The 23,960-nt window shown below is 47.5% G+C and overlaps 1 protein-coding gene across 1 annotated transcript in view; it reads right to left on the bottom strand.

Moving 5' to 3' along the window:
- Positions 1-23,960, bottom strand: part of LOC140190183 (uncharacterized) — a 73,699-nt gene that overhangs the window by 21,318 nt on the left and 28,421 nt on the right. The window contains exon 7 of the mRNA XM_072246696.1: positions 15,544-15,900. Within this exon, the coding sequence (XP_072102797.1) occupies positions 15,544-15,900 (357 nt within the window). The remainder of the gene's footprint in view (positions 1-15,543; positions 15,901-23,960) is intronic.

Consider the following 23,960-nt stretch of genomic DNA (forward strand, 5'->3'; position numbering starts at 1 on the left):
AAGGGGGAAATAACTCTACTGGGTGTTTTGTATAGACCCCCCAATAGTAACAGAGACTTCGAGCAGCAGATAGGGAGGCAGATTTTGGAACGGGTCGTTGTAATGAGTGATAGTAACTTTCCTAATATTGACTGGCATCTCCTTAAAGCAAGGGATTTGGATGTGGTGGAGTTTGTTAGGTGTGTTCAGGAAGGTTTCCTGATGCAATATGTTGATAAGCCAACTAGAGGAGAGGTTGTACTTGATCTGGTATTGGGAAATGAACCTGATCAGGTGTCAGATCCTTCTCAGTGGGAGAACATTTTGGAGGTAGTGATCACAACTCTATCTCCCTTACCATAGTGTTGGAGAGGGATGGAACCAGACAATTGGTGAAAACATTCGATTGGGGTAGGGGGAAATATGATGCTATTAGGCTACTTGGGAACATAAGCTGGGAGCAGATGTTTGGGGAAATGCACGGCAGAAATGTGGCAAATGTTCAGGGAACATTTGCATGGAGTTCTGCATAGGTATGTTCCATTGAGGCACGAAAAGAATGCTAGGGTTAAAGAACCATGGTGTACAAAGAATGTGGAAAATCTAGTTCAGAAAAAAAGAAAAGCTCACAAAAGGTTCAGGAAACTAGGTACTGACAGAGCTCTAGAAAATTACAAGGTTGCAAGGAAGGAGCTTAAGAATGAAATTAGGAGAGCTAGAAGGAGCCATGAGAAGACCTTGGCGAGCAGGATTAAGGAAAACCCCAAGGCATTCTGCAAGTATGTGAAGAGCAAGACGATGAGCTGTATTAGAATAGGAACAATCAGGAGCGGGAGTGGAAACATGTGCGTGGAGCTGGAGGAGGTAGCGGAGGTACTTTGCTTCAGTATTCACCAGTGAAAAGGACCTTGGCAATTGTGGGGATGACCTACGGCTGACTGAAACGCCTGAGTATATAGACATTAGGAAAGAGGATGTGCTGGAGCTTTTGAAAGGTAGTAAATTAGGTAGGTCACTGGGACCGGATGAGATATACCACAGGTTACTATGGGAAGTGAGGGAGCAAATGCTGAGCCTCTGGCGAAGATCTTTGTATCATCAATAGGGACGGGAGAACTACCGGAGGATTGGAATGTTGCAAACATTGTTCCCTTGTTCAAGAAAGGGAGTAAAGATAACCCAGGAAATTACAGAACAGTGAGTTTGACTTCAGTGGTGGGCAAGTTGTTGGAGAAGATCCTGAGAGGCAGGACTTATGAGCACTTGGAGGGACATAATCTGATTAGGGATAGTCAGCATGGCTTTGTCAAGGGTAGGTCGTGCCTTATGAGCCTGATTGAATTCTTTGAGGAAGTAACAAAACACATGGATGACGGTAGAGCAGTGGATGTAGTGTACATGGGTTTCAGTAAACCAGATAAGGATCCCCATGCAAGGCTCATTCAGAAAGTAAGGAGGCATCAGATCCAAGGAGACCTTGATTTGTGGATCCAGAACTGGCTTGACCACAGAATGCAAAGAGTGGGTGTAGGTGGTTTGTATTCTGCATTGAGGACGGTGACCAGTGGTGTGCCTCAGGGATCTGTTCTGGGACCCCTACTCTTCGTGATTTTTATAAATGACCTGGATGAAGAAGTAGAAGGGTAAGTTTGCTGATGACACAAAGGTTGGGGGTGTTGTGGATAGTCTGGAGGGTTGTCAGAGGTTACAGCGGGAGATCGATAGGATGCAGAACTGGCAGATGAGCTTCAACCCAGATAAGTGTGAAGTGGTTCATTTTGGTTGGTCAAATATGATGGCAGAATATAACGTTCGTAGTAAGACTCTTGGCAGTGTGGAGGATCAATGAGATCTTGGGGTTTGCGTCCATAGGACACTCAAAGCTGCTGTGCAGGTTGACAGTGTTGTTAAGAAGGTGTATGGTGTGTTGTCCTTCACCAACCATGGGACTGAGTTCAAGAGCCGTGAGGTAATGTTAAGGCTATATAAGACTCAGTTAGAACCTACTTGGAGGACTGTGTTCACCTCACTATAGGAAGGATGTGGATACTCGAGAGAGAGTGCAGAGGAGATTTACAAGGATGTTGCCTGGATTGGAGGTGTACCTTATGAGAATAGGTTGAGTGAAACTAGCCTTTACTACTGGGAACAATGCATGACAGGAGGTGTAGATAGCCAGAGGCTTTTTTCCCAGAGCTGAAATGGCTAACGTGAGGGGCCAGAGTTTTAAGGTGTTTGGAAGTAGGTACAGAGGGGATGTCAGAGGTACATTTTTCGCACAGAGAGTGGTGAGTGCGTGGAATGCACTGCCAGTGACAGTGGTGGAGGCAGATACAATAGGGTCTTTTAAGAGACTCCTGGATAGGTACATAGAGCTTAGAAAAATAGAGGGTATTGCGGTAGGGAAATTCTAGGCCATTACACACCGAGACCACTGTGCACCAATGCTGTCTCCTTTTTGCTCGGGTTAAATCCAGACCGGGAGCAACATGCACCATTCCATTCTCCATATCCCTGGGTCAGACCCAGAGTGGGAGTGCTGTGCACAGTTCCAATCTAAGTATTCCCCTGGGTCAGACGCACCCTGGGAGCTCCGTACACAGTTACCATCTCCATATCCCTGGGTCAGGCCTACACCAGGAGAAGCGTGGACAGTTCCTGTCTCTGTCTCCGTCATTCAGACTCACACTGGGAGGCACCAGGTGTACTTCCCGTCTCCATTTTACTGTGTCAGTTCAACACTGGGAGCACCATGCACAGTTTCCTTCTCCATATCCCCCTGTCAGACCCAGACTGGAAGCACCGTGCCCAGTTTCTGTCTCAGTACCTCTGCACCAGAACCACATCAAGAGCAGCATGCATAGATCCTGTCTCCGTATCCCAGGGTCAGACACCCACTTGTAGCACCATACATAGTTACAGTCTATGTATTCTCCTGGGTCAGACCCATACCAGGAGCACCGTGCACTGTTCCTGTCTCATATACCTGGGTCAGACCACACCGGGAGCACCGTGAACAGTTCCTGTCTCTGTATCTCTGGGTCAGACCCACACCGGGAGCACCGTGCACAGTTCCTGTCTCCATATTCCTGGGTCAGATCCACACTGGGAGCACCGTGAACAGTTCCTGTCTCTGTATCCCTGGGTCAGACCCACACCGGGAGCACCGTGCACAATTCCTGTCTCCGTATCTCTGCATCAGACCCATACCAGGAGCACCGTGCACAGATCCTCTCTCTGTTTGCTCGGTTCTAACGTACACTGAGAGCACCTTGCACAGTTTCTGTCTCTGTATCCCTGCGTCAGCCCCACACAGGGAGCACTGTGCACAGCCTCCGTTTCCATTTCCCCCAGTCAGATCCACACTGGGAGCACTGTTTACAGTTCCCGTCTCAATATCCCTGTGTCAGACCCACACCCGGGGCCTTGTGCACAGTTCCTGTCCCTGTTTGCTCTGGAGCTTCATGCACAGATCAGTGTCTCTACATCCCTGTGTCAAACCCAGACTGGGAGGGCCGTGCACAATTTCCGTCCATGTATTCCCCGGTCAGACCCACACTGGGGCTCCGTGCACAGTTCATCTCCATATCCCTGGGTCACCCCACACCAGGAGCACCTGTCTCTGTTTGCTCAGGTCAAACCCACACTGGGAGCACGGTGCACGGTTTCCACCTCATATTCCCTGGTCAGATCCACACTGTGCACGTTTCCTGCCTCCACATCATCCTCGCCCAGACCTGCACCTAGAGCACCATGCACAATTTCCATCTCCGTACTCCTCTGTCAGACCCAGCCAGGAAAACCAGGGGTAGTTCCCTTCTCTCTATTATTGGGTCGGCCCTCCGTGCACAGTTTCCATCTCCATATGCCCCAGTCAGACCTACACCTGGAGCATCATGCAAAATTCCCATCTCTGTACACCTGTATCAGACCAAGACCGGGAGCACTTTGACCAGTTCATTTCTGTGTATTTCTGCATCAGACTCACATCCAGAGCACTGTGCACAGTTCCCGTCTCAGTATTCCCAGATCAGACCCACACCAGAAGCACTGTGCACAGTTCCCGTCTCAGTATTCCCAGATCAGACCCACACCAGAAGCACTGTGCGCAGTTCCCGTCTCAGTATTCCCGGATCAGACCCACACCAGAAGCACTGTGCACAGTTCCCGTCTCCGTATCCATGGGTCAGACCCACAACCTGGGGCACCATGCATAGTTACCATCTCCATACCCGTGTCAGACCCAGACCAGGAACATCTTGGACAATTTCTTTCTCTATATCTCTGGGTCAGACCCACACCGGGAGCACCATGCACAGTTCCAGACTCTATTTCAGTGGGTCAGGCCCACACCAGGAGCACTGTGCACAGTTCCAGACTCTATTTCAGTGGGTCAGGCCCACACCAGGAGCACTGTGCACAGTTCTAGACTCTATTTCAGTGGGTCAGGCCCACACCAGGAGCACTGTGCACAGTTCCAGACTCTATTTCAGAGGGCCAGGCCCACACCAGGAGCACTGTGCACAGTTCCAGACTCTATTTCAGTGGGTCAGGCCCACACCAGGAGCACTGTGCACAGTTCCAGACTCAATATCCATGGGTCAGACCCACAGCAGGAGCACTGTGCACATTTCCTGTCTCGATATCACACTCGGTCAGACCTGCACCTGAAGCACCGTGCACAATTCCCATCTCCGTACTCCTGTGTCAGACCCAGGGTCCTGTCTCTGTATCCACGCATCAGACCTACACCGGGAACACCGTACACAGTTCCTGTCTCTGTATCCCTGCTTTAGACCCACACTGGGTCTGCCTCTGTTTGTTCGGTTCAAACCCACACTGGGAGTACCATGCACAGTTTCCGTCTCCACTCTCTTCTACAAAGTGCCTCACCATCCACTTCCCAACACTCTATTCCATCTGCCACTTCGTTGCCCATTCTCCCAATCTGTCTAAGACTTTCTGCAGCCTCTCTGCTTCCTCAAAACTACCTGCTCGTCCATCTATCTTCATATCCTCTGCAAACTTTTCCAAAAAGGCATCAATTCCACCATCTGAATCATTGACATATAACGTAATAAGCATCGGTTGTAACACAGATCCCCGAGGAATACCACTAACCACTGACTGCCTGCCAGAAAAGGCTCCTTTTATTCCCACTCTTTGCCTCCTGTCAATCAGCGAGACTTCTACCCATAAACAAGGGAAAGTCTGCCGATGCTGGAAATCCAAGCAACACACACAGAATGCCGGAGGAACTCAGCAGGCCGGGCAGCATCTATGGTAAAAAGTACAGTCGACGTTCCGGGCCGAAACCCTTCGGCAGGACTGGAGGAAAAAGAGCTGAGGAGTAGATTTGAAAGCTGCGGGGAGGGGAGAGAGGAATGCCATGCGATAGGTGAAACTTAGAGGGGGAGGGATGAAGCAAAGAGCTAGGAGGTTGATTGTTGAAAGAGACAGAAGGTCATTGAAGAAAGGAAAAAGGGGGGCTGAGCACCAGATGGAGGCGATGGGTGGGCAAGGAGATAACATGAGAGAGGGACGAGGGGATGGGAAATGGTGAAGGGGAGAGGGGGGCACTACTGGAAGTTTGAGAAATCGATGTTCATGCCATCAGGTTGGAGGCTACCCAAATGGAATATCAAGTGCTGTTCCTCCAACCTAAGTGTGGCCTCATCCCGACAGTGGAGGAGGCCACGGATGGACATATCGGAATGGGAATGGGAAGTGGAATTAAAATGGGTGGTCGGTGGGAGATCCTGCTTGTTCTGGCGGACGGAGTGTAGGCGCTCGGCGAAGCGGTCTCCCTCTCTATGCCCAGTCTCACCAATATACAAGGGGCCACACCGGGAGCACCGATCATAGCAGATGACCCCAACAGACTCACAGGTGAAGCGTCGCCTCACCTGGAAGCACTTTTTGGGTGCCAGAATGGTAGTGAGGGAGGAGGTGTCGGGGCAGGTGAAGCACTTGTTCCGCTTACCAGGGTAAGTGCCAGGAGGAAGATCAGTGGGGACAGACAGATGGACAAGGCAGTCGCGTGGGGAGCGATCCCTGTGGAAAGCAGAAAGTGTGGGGGGGGGGGGATATGCTGGGTGGTGGGATCCAATTGAAGGTGGCAGAAGTTTCGGAGAATTATGTGCTGTCGGGATAAGGCCGCACAGAGGAGCCTTGTTTGGCATGAACATCGATTTCTCAAACTTCCAGTAATGCCTCCACCCCCCTCCTCCCTTTCACCATTTCCCATCCCGTCGTCCCTCTCTCATCTTTGCCCTCCCATCGCCTCGCCTCTGGTGCTCCGCCCGCACCATATTTTTTCTTTCTTCCTTGGCCTTCTGTCATGGCAGTGCTCAGTCCAGACAGACTGGAGAATTCGTCTAGATGGATAGGTAGATACTTTATTGATCTTAAAGGAAATTATAGTGTCGCAGTAGCGTTACAAGTGCACAGGTATACAAATATTAGAAGAGAAGTAAGAAAGAATAAAAAATAAGTTACCTCAAACAAAATAACAAGAGGGAGAGGTTATCACCTTCCCCCCTATAGGTTGACTCATTATAGAGCCTAATGGCCAAGGGTATGAATGATCTCATATAGCGCTCTTCGGAGCAGCACAGTTGTCTCTAATGCTCTTCTGTTCAGCCAAGGTGGCATGCAGAGGGTGAGAAACATTGTCCAGAATTGCCAGGATTTTCCGTAGGTGTAGTGAGTAGAATTGAGAAATAAGCAAGGTATGACCATGTTAATGGGGCTATATTAAAGACCACCAACAGGCTGAGGGATTTAGAGGAATAAATTTGTAGAGAGATTGCAGACTGTTGCAAGAAACATAAAGTTGTTAATAACTGGTGATTTTAACTTTCCACATATTGACTGGGATTCCCATACTGTAAAAGCACTAGATGGGATAGAGTTTGTCAAATGTGTTCTGGAACATTTCCTTAATCAGTACATAGGAGTCCCAACAAGAGAGTGCACAATTATTGATCCGCTATTAAGGAACGATACAGGACAGGTGGCAGAAGTTTGTGCAGGGGATTATCTTGCGCCTCGTGATCACAATGCCATTCGTTTCAAAGTAAATTTGCAAAAAGATAGGTCTGGCATGTGATTTGAGATTGCAAATTGGAGAAAGGCCAAGATAGTATGTGTGGGTTGGATTGGAGCAGGTTGTTTCTGGCAAAGGTGTACTTGGTAAGTGGGAGGCCTTCAAAAGTGAAATTTTGAGAGTGCAAAGTTTGTATGTGCCTGTCAAAGTAAAATGTAAACATAACAGGTATCTCTTGATTTTCCAAGAGATGCTGAGGCTCTGGTTAAAAGAAGGAGGTGCAAAGCAGTTATAGGCAGATAGGAACAAATCAGGTACTCAGAAATGTAAAAGAACACTTATGAAAGAAATCAGGAGGGTTAAAAGTTGCCCTAACAGACAAGGTGAATCTGGGGCGGGGGGGGTCAATATACTTACGGGCAAAGAGTACAAAACTGACAGTGCTGTATTCAAATGTAGGTAACATTCGGAATAAAGTGGATGAACTCGTGGCACAGTTAGAGATTGGTTGGTATGATGTTGTGGGCATCACTGAGTCGTGGCTGAAAGGAGGCCATAGCTGGAAACTTAACATCAAAGGATATACTTTGTATAGAAAGGACAGGCAGGAAGGCATAGGCGGTGGTGTGGCTCTGTTGGTAAGAGATGGAATTACATCTTTAGAAAGAGGTGACATGGGGTCAGGGAATGTCAAATCTTTGTGGGTGGAGTTAAGAATCTGCAAGGGTTAAAAGACCATTATGGGAATCGTATGTAGGCCTCCAAATAGTAGCCAAGATGTGGGGTTGAGTTTGCAAAGGGAAGTAGAAAAGGCATGTAATAAGGGTAATGTCACCACTGTAATGGAAGACTTTAATATGCAAGGGGATTGGGAAAATCAGGTTGGTGTCAGATTGCAAGAGAGGGAATTTGTTGAATGCCTACGGGATGGCTTTCTAGAGCAGCTTGTGTTTGAGCCTACTCGGGGAAAGGTTATCTTAGATTGGCTGTTGTGTAATAACTCAGATCTTAATAGTCAGCTTAACTGCCATAGGAGGAAGTGATCATAATATGATTAAGATCATACTGCAGTTATGAGGGAGAAGCATAACTCACATGTATCAGTATCACAATGGAATAAGGGGAATTACAGGGGCACGAGAGAGGAGCTTGCCCAGGTGGATTGGAGGAGGATACTAGCAGAGATGATGCAGAGCGGAGATGGCTGAAGTTTCTGGGAATAGTTCACAAGGCACAGGATAGATTTGTCCCACAGAAGAAATTATTAAATGGCGGATGGGCAACCGTGGCTGACAAGGAAAGTTAAGGACTGCATAAAAGCCAAGGAAAGGGCAGATAAGGTAACAAAAGTGAGTGGCAAGCTGGATGATTGGGAAGCTTTTAAAATCCAACAAAAGGCAACTAAAAAGACTATAAGAAGGGAAAAGATGAAATATGATGGCAAACTAGCCAATAATATAAAGCAGGATACTAATTTTTTTTCCATTCATATTAAGAGTAAAAGGGCTGTGAAAGTTGATATTGGACCACTGGAAAATGATGCTGGTGAGGTAGTAACGGGGACAAAGAAATGGCAGATGAATTTATTGGGTACCTTGCATCAGTCTTCACTGTGGAAGACACCGTGTGCCAGAGGTCCGTGAGTGTCAGGGAGCAGGAGTGAGTGCATTACTACTACAAAGGAAAAAGTGCCGGGCAAACCGAAACGTCTTAAGGTGGATAAGTCACCTGGGCCAGATGGACTACATCCCAGAGTCCTGAGAGAGGTTGCTAAAGAGATAACGGATGCATTGTTCATGATCTTCCAAGAATTACTTGATTCTGGCATGGTCCCACAGGACTGGAAGATTGCAAATGTCACTCCATTCTTTAAGAAGGGAGGAAGGCAAAAGAAAGAAAGTTATAAGTCAATTATCCTAACCTCAGTGGTTGGAAAAGTGTTGGAGTCTATTATTAAGGAAGAGGTTTTGGAATACTTGGAGACTAATGATAAAATAAGTCAATCTTGCCTGACAAATCTGTCAGAGTTCTTTGACGAAGTCCACCCTGGTTGTTACAAGGGAGAGGCAATGGATGTCATTTACTTAGATTTTCAGAAGGCATTTGATAGGAACCACACACGAGGCTGTTTAACGAGATAAAATCCTGTGGCGATACTGGCATGGATAGAGGAGTGGCTGACAGGCAGGAGGCAGCAAGTGGGAATAAAAGGGTCCTGTGACTAGTGATGTTCCTCAGGGACCGCTGCTTTTCACATCGTTTGTCAATGATTTGGGTAATGTAATTGATGGCTTTGTAGCAAAGTTTTGTGGATGATTTGAAGATAGGTGGTGCTGAGGAAGCAATGCAATTGCAGCAGGACTTCGACAAATTGGAAGAATGGGCAAAGAACTGGCAGATGGAATACAGTGTTGGGAAATATATGATAATGCATTTTGGTAAAAGGAACAATAGTGTGGTATATCACCTAAATTGGGAGAAGGTTCAAACATCAGAGGTGCAGAGAGACTTAGGACACCTTGTGCAAGACTCCCAGAAGGTTAATTTACAGGTTGAGTCTGTGGTAAAGAAGGCAAATGCAATGTTGACACTTAATTCAAGGGGAATAGAGTGTAAAAACAAGGAGATAATGCTGAGGCTTTATAAGACACTAGTCAGACTGCACTTGACGTACTGTCAACAGTTTTGCGCCCCATATCTGAGAAAGGACGTGTTGTCATTGGAGAGAGTCCAGAGGAGGTTCACGAGGATGGTTCTGGGAATGAAGGGGTTAACATATGAGGAGCGTTTGGCAGCTTTGGGCCTGTACTCACAGGAATTTAGAAGAATGCGGGGAATGTTGAAAGGACCAGATAGGGTAGATGTGGAGAGAATGATTTCTCTGGTGGGGGTATCCAGAACTAGAGGGGGCACAGCCTCAAAATTGAGAGGTGACCTTTTAGAACACAAGGAAGGAGGAATTTTTTTTGTCTAAAGAGTGGTGAATCTGTTGAGTGCTCTGCCACAAATCTGGTAGAGGCCAAGTCCGTGATGATACTAAAGTGGAAGTTGACAGATTCCTGATCGGTCAGGGCATCAAAGGATATGGTGAGAAGCAGATTGTATGGGATCTGGGATCAGCCATGATGGAACGGTGGAGCAGACTTGATGGGTTGAATGGCCTAATTCTGCTCCTATGTCTTATGGTCTTATAAATCCGCAGGGCCTGACAAGCTGTTCACTCAGATCCAATAGGTGGCAAGTGCAGAAATTGCTAGAAATATTTAAATGATCCTTAGTAACCGGTGAGGTACCAGGGATTTGGAGGATAGCCAATGTTGTTTTATTGTTTAAGAAAGGCTCCAAAAATAAACCAGGAATTGACAGGCCGGTAAGCCTAACATCAGTAGTGAGAAAGTTATTGGAAAGTGTTCTCAGGGATCGGATATTTTTGATTTTTGCTGTCTCTGAGAGGATTTCGGGAGCAGGTGTCCCTGTTCTGTTATTATTTAGCATTTTTGTGAGTGTCATGGTCCGGTCCGTGTAGTCCGTATTCCGGTTCACGGTCTGATCCATCGACCCTTGCTCCAGGTTTTCCTGTCTACCCTGTTTCTGTTCTTGTTGAGCTAATTGAGGCAGCTGATGCTCATTGGGGCTGGCTGCATAAATACCTTCAGAGACCAGGTCGTGGCTGCTGGATTGTTCTTGTCCTTACTCCTTGTATCCCTTCCTCTGCCTTCTGTTTCCTCGCCTGAAGCCCTGCCTTGTCTTGCCGGTAACTCTCGCCTCGCCTGAAGTTCTCGTTTCGCCTTGCCTTGCCTGAAGCCCTGCCTTGTCTTGCTGTCTTGTCCTGGAACCACCCTGTACCTAGCTCCCTTCCTGTCCCTTGCCTCCATTGGGTGGAGATCCATGCCCTGCCCAGGAGGAGCCTGCCTAGCCTCAAGCCTTTGCCTCAAGTCTCTAGCCTCCTGCCAAGCCTCGTCTCAAGCCTGAAGACTCCAGCCTCGTCCTGCCTGCCTGCCAAGCCTCGTGCTTGCCTAGTTCTGGGGTCCGAGCCAGAGGCAAGACCCAGATACTGGGTCCTTGTCCAGTCTCTGGCTCGGAGTCCAAGCTCGGGCTCCTAGCTCTCTTGTCCAGTCCTGTTCCAGGTTCCTGGTTTTCGTGTCCATGTCCTTGCCCTCAGCCTGTATCCTAGTCCTGTCCCTAGTATTTCAGTGTCTGTGTTTTCTGCTTGGGTCCGTTCCCAGAAACCTCCGTATGACAGTGAGGGAGGAGCGATTGGGGTAGATGTTCTCTTTCAGTTATTGTTTTTTGTTATGAGGGAGGACAGAGGAGGAATTAACCCTGTACGATCAGTTATGATGTTCAATCCATTGACAGTGTGTTGTAATCCTGTCCTGAGGGTTTAATAGTGAATTAACCCTGTATTGTCGGGGAGGGGGGGAGAGGATGAGCACCCCAGTCGGACGGACACAATGGTATCAGAGCCCGGCAATGAACAAACGATGATGAGGAAGCAGTGTGCATGTGGCAACATCTGCAAGAACGCTCGCGGCTTGAAGATCCAGCGAGCAAGAATGAAATGCCTGGCGGGAGCAGGAGCAGCACAACGTGCAGGCGTCCAGCCTGGTGAGACGAAGGAGGGGCCAGACCCGGAGTCACCCCATAGTGCTTGGAGCCTCCAAGTGTTGCAAACTAATCCCTCTGACATCCTGTCTAACAGGAGGCAGATCAAACAGCCTGCAGCTAACATGACTTCACTGTAGAAGTGGTTTGATGAAGATGTTAACCAAATTCTGGAGGCAATGGTGAAGGGAAGGGTTGATAGGAAGCTACAAGCCATGACAATGATTGTTGTCAGCATCGCAGCTGAATGGTTCAGATACAGGACGAGAGAGGCTCCAAATCACCTCACTCAAAGCCCAGTGGAGGTTGGTTGTAGGGGATTCGCAGCCCGTTCCTTAGCCAGAGCCTTCAGCATTTTGGGCATCGAGGGAGAGGGGAAGAGGAGAGCCATCCGCAGTACCACCGATGCGGCAGAGAGGGCCTCAAGATGGCTGTGGCTCAAAAGAGGGGAGCCATGGAGTCATAAGTAGCTAGCCATCTGGACACAAGCTGGGGTCTGATCAGCCCTGACTGGGTCACCTGGAGGAGGATGTACGATGTTGAAAGACCCGAAAACACCCGATAATTCCAGGAACATCACTGAAGATGTGTCCAGAGGCATCAGTAGATGTATGTACACAGCAGTGATGAATTTTAATGCATAGACACAGTGTGTTGTAATCCTGTCCTGAGGCTCCGATAGTGAATTAACCCTGTATTGTCAGTGATGATGTTTTATCTATGAATGAAATATGGGGTGAGGGTTTTATAGTGAATGAACTCTGTAAAGTCAGTGATGATGTCTAATCTGTGGATATTTGCCACCTTTGCTGAACAGAGGAGCACATTTAGTAATAGACTAAGACAACTGCGTTGCTCCAAAGAGCACTGTATTAGATTATGAGAACACTCAGTCCTCTTTTATTGTCATTTAGAAATGCATACATGCATTTAGAAATGATACAATGTTTCTCCAGAGTGACATCACAAAAAACAGGACAAACCAAAGACTAACACTGACAGAACCACATAATTATAACATATAGTTACAGCAGTGCAAAGCAATACCATAATTTGATGAAGAACAAACCATGGGCACAGTAAATAAAGTCTCAAAAGTCCCCGAGTCGATTGACTCCCGAGTCCCCGATAGCGGCGGCAAAAGGGAGAAACTCCCTGCCATAAACCTCCAGGCACCGTCAACTTGCCGATACCTTGGAAGCAGCCGACCACAGCCGACACTGAATCTGTCCATCCGAAAACTTCGAGCCTCCGACCAACCCCTCCGATGTAGCCTCCCAAGCGCCACCCTCTGCCGAGTGCCTTCGAGCTCGCCCCGGCCGCTGAAACAAGCAAAGCCGAGGATTTCGGGGCCTTTTACCCCGGAGGTTCTGGTTACCACACAGTAGCAGCGGCAGCGAAGCGGACATTTCAGAAGTTTTCCAGATGTTCCTCCGCACTCTTACGTCCATCTCCATCAAATCAGGATTGTGCACGGTCCCCTACTTGACAGATAACAGACATCACCACCGAAGTGGCTGCGCGCGCTGCCATCGCGCCACCATCTTCTCCTCCTCCTACTCCATATATGAGGTGATTCTTACCCTTGGCCATTAGGCTCTATAGTGAGTCAACCTATAGCGGGGGAAGTGATAAACCCTCCTTCTTGAGGTAACTTATTTTATATTCTTTCTTTCTTCTCTTCTAATGTTTGTATATTTGCATATCTGTGCACTTGTCATGTTATTGTGACACTGTAATTTCCTTTGGGATCAACAAAGTGTCGATCTATCAACTGTATATTGTAACTTTGGGATGCGAGTTTCATGGTGAGTTAGTTCTGCCATGTCAGTGACAATATGTAATCTGTGGATACAGTATATCGTAGTCTTGCGGTCAGGATTTAATAGGTAATTAACCCTGTAATATCAGTGACAGTGTTTAACGCGCAGATACAATATATTGTAATCTAGGAGTGTGGGTTTAGTTCTGAATTAACCCTACAAAGTCAGTGATGATGTTTCATTCATGGACGCAGTATATTGTAATCTTGCGGTCAGTCAATTAACCCTGTAATGTTAGTGACGCTGTTTGATCTGTGGATGTGGTACATCGTAATCTAAGGATGTGAACTATCTTTGTAATGTCAGTGGCAATATGTAGTCCATGGACCCAGTACATTGTAAACTTGGGATGTGGGTTTTGTAGTGAATTAACCCTGTAAAGACAGTTTTTAAAAAAATTATTCATTTACGGGATGTGGGCATCGCCAGCTAAACCAGCATTTATTGCCCATCCCTAGATGCCCTAGGGAAAGTGGTGACGAGCTGCCTTCTTGAACCACTGAGGTGTGGGTACACCCACAGTGCTGTTAGGGAAGGAAGTCCATGATTCTGACCCAGGGACAATGAAGGAGTGGTGATATGTTTCCAAGTCAGGATGGTGAGTGACTTGAAGGTTATTTCCTAGTGGTGGTGATCCTAGGTATCTGCTGTTCTTCTCCTTTCAGATGGACATGGGTCTGGAAGATGCTGCCTTAGGAACTTTGGTGTGTTGTTGCAGTGGATCTTGTAGATAGTACACACTGATGCAACTGTTCGTTAATTGTGGAGGGACTGGATGCTGTAGAAGGGCTACCAAGCAGTGGGCTGCCTTGTCAAGCTTCTTGAGTGTTGACAGAGCCGCACCCATCCGGGCGAGTGACCAGTATTCCATTCCACTCCTGACCTGAGCCTTGTAGATGGTGGACAGGCTTTGGGGAGTCAGGAGGTGAGTTACACGCCACAGGATTCCTAGCCTTTGACCTGCTCTGGAAGCCACAGTGTTTATATGGTTAGACCAGTTCAGTGTCCTCTCAATAGTAATCCCCAAGATGTTGATTAGATTAGATTATGAGGACACTCAGTCCTCGTTTATTGTCATTTAGAAATGCATGCATTAAAAAATGATACAATGTTCCTCCAGAAAGATATCACAGAAACACAGGAGAAACCAAGACTAACTGACAAAAACCACATAATTATAACATATAGTTACAACAGTGCAAAGCAATACCATAATTTGATGAAGAGCAGACCATGGGCACCGTAAAAAAAAGTCTCAAGTCCCGACAGCCTCATCATCTCACGCAGACGGAAGCGGCGCAAACTTGCCGATGCATTGGAGCACCCGACCGCAGCCGACTCTGAGTCCGTCCGAAAGCTTCAAGCCTCCGAGCACCGAGCACCATCTCTGCCGAGCGCTTCAACCCCGCCCCGGCCGCCGGGCAACGAGCAAAGCCGAGGACTCGGGGCCTTCCCCTCCGGAGATTCTGGACCGCACAGTAGCAGTGGCGGCAAAACAGGTATTTCGGAAGTTTCTCCAGATGTTCCTCCGTTCTCTCACGTCTGTCTCCATCAAATCAGGGTTGTGCACGGCACCCTACTTGCCAATTAACAGATATCATTCACCAGAGTGGCGTCGCGCCGCCATCTCCTCCTCCCTCCTTTAGTAGGGGATTCAGTAATGGTGAGACACTGAATGTCAAGGGACAATGGTTAGAGCCTCTTTGTCGGAGATGGTCATTGCCTGGTACTTGTGTGTGGCTTGAATGTTACTGGCCTCTTGTCAGCCCAAGCCTGGATATTGTCCAGGTCCTGCTGCGTTTGGGTATGAACTGCTTCACTGTCTGAGGAGTCACGAACGGTGCAGAGCATTGTGCAGTCATCTGCGAACATCCCCACTTGAGACCTTACAACGGAAGGAAGGTTATTGATGAATCAGCTGAAGATGGTTGGTCCTAGGACACTTCCCTGAGGAACTCCTGCAGTGATGTCCTGAGGATGAGATGATTGACCTCCAACCACAACAACCATCTTCCTTTGTGTCAGGTATGACTCCAACCAGCGGAGGGTTCCCCCCAGTTCCCAATGACTTCATTTTAGCAAGGGTACCTTGATGCCATACTCGGTCAAATGCTGCCTTGATGTCGAGGGCTATCACTCTCACCTCGCCTCTGGTACTTAGCTCTTTGGTCCATGCTTGGACAAAGGAGGTGATGAGGTCAGGAGCGGAGTGGCCTCGATGGAACCCAGACTGGGCATCCATGAGCAGGATATTACCGAGTAGGTGCTGCGTGATAGCACTGTTGGTGACCCCTTCCATTACTTTTCTGATGATTGAGAGTAGGCTGATAGGGCGGTAGTTAGCTGGGTTGGACTTGTCCTGTTTCTTGTGCACAGGACATACCTGGGCGATTTTCCACATTGCCGGGTAGATGCTGGTGTTGTAGCTGTACTGGAACAGCTTGGCTGTGGCACGGCAAGTTCTGGAGCACAAGTTTTCAGGACTGTTGCCGGGATTTTGTCTGGGTCTATACCCTTTGCAGTATCCAGTGCTTTCAGCTGTTTCTTGATATCACATGGAGTAAATCAGATTGGCTACATACTGACATCTGGGTTGCTGGGGACTTCTGGAGGAGGCCGAGCCAGATCGTCTACTCAGCACTTCCGGCTGAAGATTGTTGAAAAGCCTCAGCCTTACCGTTTGCACAGGTGTGCTGGGCTCCTCTATCATCGAGGGTGGGGATATTTGTGGATCCTCCTCCTCCAGCGAGTAGCTTGATTGCTCACCACCACTCACGGCTGGATGTGGCAGGACAACGGAGCTGAGATCTGATCCATTGATTGTGGGACCACTTAACTCTGTCGATTACTTGCTGCTTATGGTGTTCGGCACGCAAGTAGTCCTGTACTGTGGCTTCACCAGGGTGACTCCTCAAGTTGAGGTATGCCTGGTGTTGTTCTCGGCATGCACTCCTGCGCTCTTCATTGAACCAGGGCTGATCCCCTGGCCTGGTGGTAATGTTAGACTGGGGAATATGCTGGGCCATGAGGTTACAGGTTGTAGTTGAGTACAATTCTGCTGCTGCTGATGGCTCATGGTACCTCATAGATGCCCAGTCTTGGGCTGCTAGATCTGTTCGAAGTCTGTCCCATTTAGCACGGTGGTAGTGCCACGCACCGCGGTCGAGGGTTTCCTCCGGGTGAAGACGGAATTTAGTCTCCACAAACACTACGCAGTGGTCACTTCTACCAATGCTGTCATGGACAGATGTTTCCGCGGCAGGCCGCTTGGTGAGAATGAGGTCAAGTGTGTTTTCCCCTCTTGTTGGTTCCCTCACCAGAGTCAGAATCAGCTTTATTATCACCGGCATGCGACGTGAAATTTGTTAACTCAGCAGCAGCAGTTCAATACTAGCAGAGAGAAAAAAAAATAATAAATAAACATGTACATATTACATATCTTGAATAGATCCTAAAAACATGCAAAAACAGAAATACTGTATATTTAAAAAAACATGAGGTAGTGTCCAGGGGTTCAATGTCCATTTGGGAATCGGATGGCAGAGGGAAAGAAGCTGTTCCTGAATCGCTGAGTGTGTGCCTTCAGGTTGCTGTACCTCCTACCTGATGGTGACAGTGTGAAAAGGGCTGCCCTGGGTGCTGGAGGTCCTTAATAATGGATGCTGCCTTTCTGGGACATTCCTCCCTGAAGATGTCCTGGGTACTTTGTAGGCTAGTGCCCAAGATGGAGCTGACTAGGGTTACAGCTTCTTTCGGTCCTGTGCAGTAGCCCCTCCATACCAGACAGTGATACAGCCTATCAAATGCTCTCCACTGTACAACTATAGAAGTTTTTGAGTGTATTTGTTGACAGGCCAAATCTCTTCAAACTCCTAATAAAGTATAACCTCTAATAAAGTATTGCCTTCTTTATGACTACATCAAAATGTTGGGACCAGGTTAGATCCTCAGAGATCTTGACACCCAGGAACTTGAAACTGCTCACTCTCTCCATTTTTGATCCCTCTGAGGATTGGTATGTGTTCCTTCATCTTACCCTTCCTGAAGTCCACAATCAGCTCTTTCGTCTTACTAACGTTGAGTGCCAAGTTGTTGCTGCAGCACCACTCCACTAGTTGGCATATCTCACTCCTGTACACCCTCTCGTCACCATCTGAGATTCTACCAACAATGGTTGTATTGTCAGTGAATTTATAGATGGTATTTGAGCTATGCCTAGCCACACAGTCATGGGTATATAGAGAGTAGAGCAGTGGGCTAAGCACACACCCCTGAGGTGCGCCAGTGTTGATCGTCAATGAGGAGGATATGTTATCACCAATCCACACAGATTATGGTCTTCCGGTTAGGAAGTTGAGGATCCAATTGTAGAGGGAGGTACAGACGTTGCAACGAACGGGGCGAACCCAAACGCAGGACACAGGCACGGAGATTGAGTTAGGATGCAGAAGGCAAAGAGGAGGGGGAGCAGGAAAGCAGGAGGCAGGAGAAAGAAAGCGGCAGACAAAACTTTTCTTAGCACGGAGAGACGGAATAACACAGGTAAACCTCGGTGCTAGGGTAAAACTTAGAATACTTATCTTGACACGGAGAGACTGAGTTTCACAGGTAAATCTCGGTGCTGAAGTAAAACTTAGAACACACAATCCTAAGCGGCCGGGAAACGTTAATTACCACACTGGCAAAACCAACGATCTGACAACCAGTGGGTGCAAAGCCAAGGTTTTATGCCGCAGGTCTTGATGAAAACCAGGTGTGTCGCCATCAAAGGAAATTAGGAGAAAATGGGGAATTAACGGTCGGGACTGTGATAACAGAGGCCCAGGTTCTGCAATTTCTCAATCAGGATTGTGGGATTGATGGTATTAAATGCTGAGCTACAGTCAATGAACAGCATCCTGACGTAGGTGTTTGTGTTGTCCAGGTGGTCTAAAGCCGTGTGGAGAGCCATTGAGATTGTGTCTGCTGTTGACCTATTGTGGCAATAGGCAAATTGCAATGGATCCAGTTCCTTGCTGAGGCAGGGGTTCAGTCTAGTCATGCCCAACTTCTCAAAGCATTTCATCATTGTCGATATGAGTGCTACCGGACGACAGTCATTAAAGCAGCTCGCATTATTCTTCTTGGGCACTGGTATAATTGTTACCAACTGCAGTAGTTCCAGTCTAGTAGCTATGTCCAGTAGGACCCGACCAGCTCGGTTGGTGGTGGTACTACCAAGCTGCTCTTGGTGATGGATATTAAAGTCCTCCACGCAGAGTACATTCTGTGCCTTTGCCACCCCTGAATGCCCCCTCCAAGTGCTGCTGAGCATGGGGAAGTACTGATTGATCAGCCGAGGCAGGATGGTACAAGGTAATCAGCAGGAGGTTTCCTTGCCCATGTTTAACCTGGTGTTGAAACGTGAAGTCTTTGGGGTACTGCAAGTCTGTGTCTTTGCTGTTGCTTTGCTGCACGCTTGAGTGCTCGGTGGTGGGTGCCGATGCTCTTTTTTGCCGGTGGGGGGAGGGGGGATCGTTGCTTGCTGCTGCTTACACGCAGGAGGGAGGGGAGCTGGGGGGGGCGTGCTTTGGGGTTCTAATATTTAACTGTCACTCATTCTTTGGGGCACTCCTCTGTTTTCGTGCATGGTTGCAAAAAAAAAAGCATTTCAGGATGTATATTGTGTACATTTCTCTGACATTAAACGTACCTTTGAAACCTTAAAACCTTTCAGACTTCCTGGGGTCCAGAGTCGACATGGAGAGTTGCCAGTATATTGCAAACTTCGGGTGTGGGTTTCACACTGAAGCCTGTAAGGTCAGTGAGGATATGTAATCCAAGGACACTCTCTTTCTCACACACACCGACACTTACACATTTCTTCACTCTTCAAACTACACAGACACACACACGCTCACAAATTTCCTCTTTCTCTCACACACTCACACTATCTCACATACACAGACACACATACATCCCCTTTCTCTCTCACAAGCTCCCTCTCTTTCACACACACAGACACTCTCAAACTCTCTCTCAAATAGACACTCAGACACAATCACACTGTCTCCCTCTCTCTCACACACACACAGAGACACAGACACTCTCCCTCTCTCTCTCACACACACAGACATTCACGCTGCCCTCCCACTCTCACTCTCACACACAGACACCCAGGGGTGCAGTGCTGCCGGAGCTCACCGGGGCACTGCTCCAGCACCTCTGTTTAAAAAAAAAGGGGAATTTAACAGCGGCCGCATATTAAATAGAGGGAATTTTACGGAAGCGGGGTTTGGGGAGAGGAGGTGGTGGCTGGTGAGGAAAAACACCACTAATAATATTAGGATATTTGATCGTTTTTGGTGAAATCCTGGAGCTATGACTGTTTTTTATTTAGGTATTTGTGAAATTCCTCCTCGCTCGACCCGTTGTCCCAGCATACCCAGCTGTAGCCTCCCGCCGTTTCACAAATCCTCAGTCTCTCTCCAGCACTCGTTGTTTGAGCAAATTTTTCTCACTAGACAACCCTATGGCTTCTAAGCAAACAATGTTAACTTCTTTCTTACATAAACAAGCTGAGGAGTGTATTAAGAATAACATAATAAAGGTTCTCAAACTTCTAAATCTCAAAGTATGTATAAATCCCTGCTAAATGAAATGTATCTCCTTGATAAAGGTAACTGGCCTGCTGAAATACCGCCTAGTTATGGAGAAACTTCAATATCATCTCTCTGTAAGAGGTTTAAGCTTTCTTCTTCCTCTGTAATAAAGGCCTTCAGAGATTATGTGGAGGATCGTGGACGTCACATCCCCCAAGATTTACGCCATTACTGAGCTGTTCACAAGTTATTCCTATTAGTACTGCTGAGTGTGAGAGAGGATTCAGTCACATGAACTTAATAATAATAACAACACGCTCAAGAATTCTCATAAATCATGTATCATCACTTATGTTTGTTAAACTACTCAGACCTCCTCTAGTTCAGTGGAATCCTGAGCCGTATGTCACATCATGGCTGCGGTACCACAGATCAGCAGGTGACAGCAGGACAAGAGTTGCCTCAGACCCCCGAACGCATATTACGCCTGACCCTTTGTGGAAATTATTGTGAAGCTTCTCATTGGTGGCATTTGGTAAGTAGGTAATTACTTTTGGTCCCAAGGTTGTCAAGCCAAGGAGTGGTAGTGAGAACAAGCTCCCTCTGCATAAAAGAGCCAGGAGGAGAAGATGGAGGCGCAACGCAGCATGCGCAGCTCTCCGGTGAAATGATGTCGTATTTGTAATTAGGATGCTGTGCACAATTCTGATTTGATGGAGACAGACGTGAGAAGCACAGAGGAACATCTGGAGAAACTTCTGAAATGCCCGGTTCGCTGCCGCTGCTACTGTGCGATCGAGAATCTCCGGAGGGAAGGCCCCAAAATCCCCGGCTTTGCCTGCTGCTGGCGACTGAGACTGAGGTCGAAGCGTTCAGCAGAGATGGTGTTCGATACTCGGTGTCGGAGGGCTGATCGGAGCTCGAAGTTTTCGGACGACTCAGAGTTGGACTGTGGTCGGGCATGGCAGGGAGAGTTTTCTTCCTTCTCCCGTCTGCGTGAGATGTGGGATTTTTGAGACGCTTTGAACTTTTTTACTGTGCCATGGCCTGTTCTTCATCAAGTTATGGTGTTGTTGCACTGTTGAAACTATATGTTATAATTATGTGGTTTTGTCAGTTTTTCAGTCTTGGTTTGTCTTGTGTTTCTGTGATAACATTCTGGAGGAACATTGTATCATTTCTTAATGCATGCATTACTAAATGACAATAAAAGAGGACTGCGTGTCCTCACAATCTAATCTAATCCTCACGGCATGCGCCTCAAATAGCCTCTGACAACCAAGTCCAATTCCTGGCCTTCTCGTGTGGTTTAGCCTCTATGCCCGGTGGAATTGTTTCTACTGACAGGAGAAGGGGCGAAGGCGGGTCCTGGCGCCTTAAAACCAGTGTTTCGGGTAGATGGAGCTCTTCAGCCTGGGAGGGCAGCCCATCTAAGAGAGGGAAACTCTGATTTCAAACCTCCACTGCCTTGTGGCCTTACCCACTCATGGGAAAGGCTTCGGGAGTAAACCCTGAGGACAAATCTGGAGCTGGATTCCCTAAGGCAGTCCGACGTTGCCTTCAACCTCGTTCTGGCAGCTCCTGCAACGACACCGGTGCCAAGCTGTATCAGCCCTAGTGCCCTTCCCTTGGGCAACATCGGTGTCGTGGAGAGGGGAGACTTGCAGCATCAGCAACTGCTGGTCTTCCATACAACCTTGCCCAGGCCTGCGCCCTGGAAACTTTCCAGGCACAAATCCATGGTTCGCGAGACTAACAGATGCCACTACCAATTACTTTTAAATTGGTAAAATACATGATTGCCATCTTTTTCTTTACTTGCTTGATAATTATATTTATGATAATTAGTGAGTGCAACTGTGCAATACTTTGTCATATTATTAAACTAAGTATTATATGTTTTATTGTACCAGTTATACACTGAGATGTAGTGATAGGCTATAACCTTGTTAATGTCTTAACTATCACTATATTTCTGCGGAGCTCTGAAATTCGTATATTTCTTTCATCTTGGTTTAGTGCTTGACATTATAAGAAGTCCTATTCATATATATATGTGTCACACCCAATTTGTGTAGCTGCTCATGACATGAATGGGGCAAGGAAGTTGCCCAGTACATGAAATGAGCAGGTACACAAATTGGGTGTGACATATATAGAGAGAGGATATAGGAAATGGCAAGCATTTTGTCAGCTCGGAACCTAAAAAATTAGCACTGTACCCCCACAGACACTCACTCTCCCTCCCACTGGTCACACTCTCTCCCTCCTTCTCTCACTCACACAAACTCACTGTCTCCATCTCCCTCACTCCCCTTCTCTCTCTCCCCCTCACACACACAGACACTCACACTCTCTCTCTCACACAGACACTCACACTCTCTCTCTCTCACACAGATGCTCACACACTCTCTCTCACACACACACAGACACTCACACACACTCTCTCTCTCTCACAGACACTCACACACTCTCTCTCTCTCACACACACAGACACTCACACACTCTCTCTCTCACACACACTCACACTCACACTCTCTCTCTCACACACAGACACTCACACACTCTCTCACACACACAGACACTCACACACTCTCTCTCTCACACAGACACTCACACACTCTCTCACACAGACACTCACACACACATCAGCACATTCTTTCCCTCTCACACGCAGACACACTCACACTCTCCCTCTCACTTACACACACACATTCAAATTCTCCCTCTCACAAACGGGCACTCACTCTCTCTCTCGCACGCACAGACACTCACATAATTTCCCTCTCTCTCACACGTACACTAACACACCGCCCCTTTCCCTCACACACGCACAGACACTCACATACTCTTCCTCCCCCTCACACACGCAGACACACACACTCTCTCTTGTCTCACACACGCAGACACTTACAGTCTCCCTCTCTCTCACCCACAGACACTCTCCCTAACTTTCACGTATGTACACTCACACATTTCCTTGCTGTCATAAGTATACAGATGCTCACAGTCTTTCCATTTCTCTCACACAAACAGACTTATACACTCTTCCCCCCCCCCCCAACTCTCACACACACACCCTTCCCCTCCCTCTCACAGACACAGGCACTCACTTACTTTACCTCTCTCTCAACCATACAGACACTCACAAACTTCTCCCCTCTCTCTCACACAGAAACTCACAGATGTTTCCCTCTGTCTCACACACACACACACCTCTCTTTCACACACACTCCATTCTCCTTTTCTCTCACACACGCAGACACTCAAAGATTTACTCTCTCTGAAACACACAGACACTCACACATTCTCCCCATCTCTCTCCCTCTCTCACTCAGTTACACACACACTTACACTCAATCTTCCCCTTGCACTCACCCACATAGACACTCACATACTCTCCCTCTCTCACACAGACACTCACACTCTTCTGCCCTCTCTCTCTCACACACACATACACATTCACAGTCTCTCCCTCTCTCTCACACACTTCACATCTTGTGGTGAGATTGAATTAACCCTGTAAAATCAGTGACGTTGTTTAATCCATGGATAGAGTATACTTTAATCTTCTGGTTAGGGTTTAATAGTGAATTAACCATGTAATGGTTGTAACAATGTTTCATCCATGGACACAATAGTCAACCCTTTTAGTTCTTTTACCGAAATGCATGACCATACACTTCCCAACACTATATTCCATCTACCAGTTATTTGCCCACACACCTAATCTGAGTCCTGCTGTAGCCTCCTTATTTCCTCAAAACTACCTAACCTTCTGCCTATCTTAGTATTGCCTGCAAACTTTGCAACAAAGCCATTGATTCTATCATCTAAATCATTGAAACTTCCAGTGCCTATAAAAAGTACTCACGCCCTTTGGAAGTTTTCATGTTTTATTGTTTTACAAGATTAAATCACAGT

Source organism: Mobula birostris, chromosome 29 (genome assembly GCF_030028105.1).
Source record: "Mobula birostris isolate sMobBir1 chromosome 29, sMobBir1.hap1, whole genome shotgun sequence".
Lineage (NCBI taxonomy): Eukaryota > Metazoa > Chordata > Chondrichthyes > Myliobatiformes > Myliobatidae > Mobula > Mobula birostris.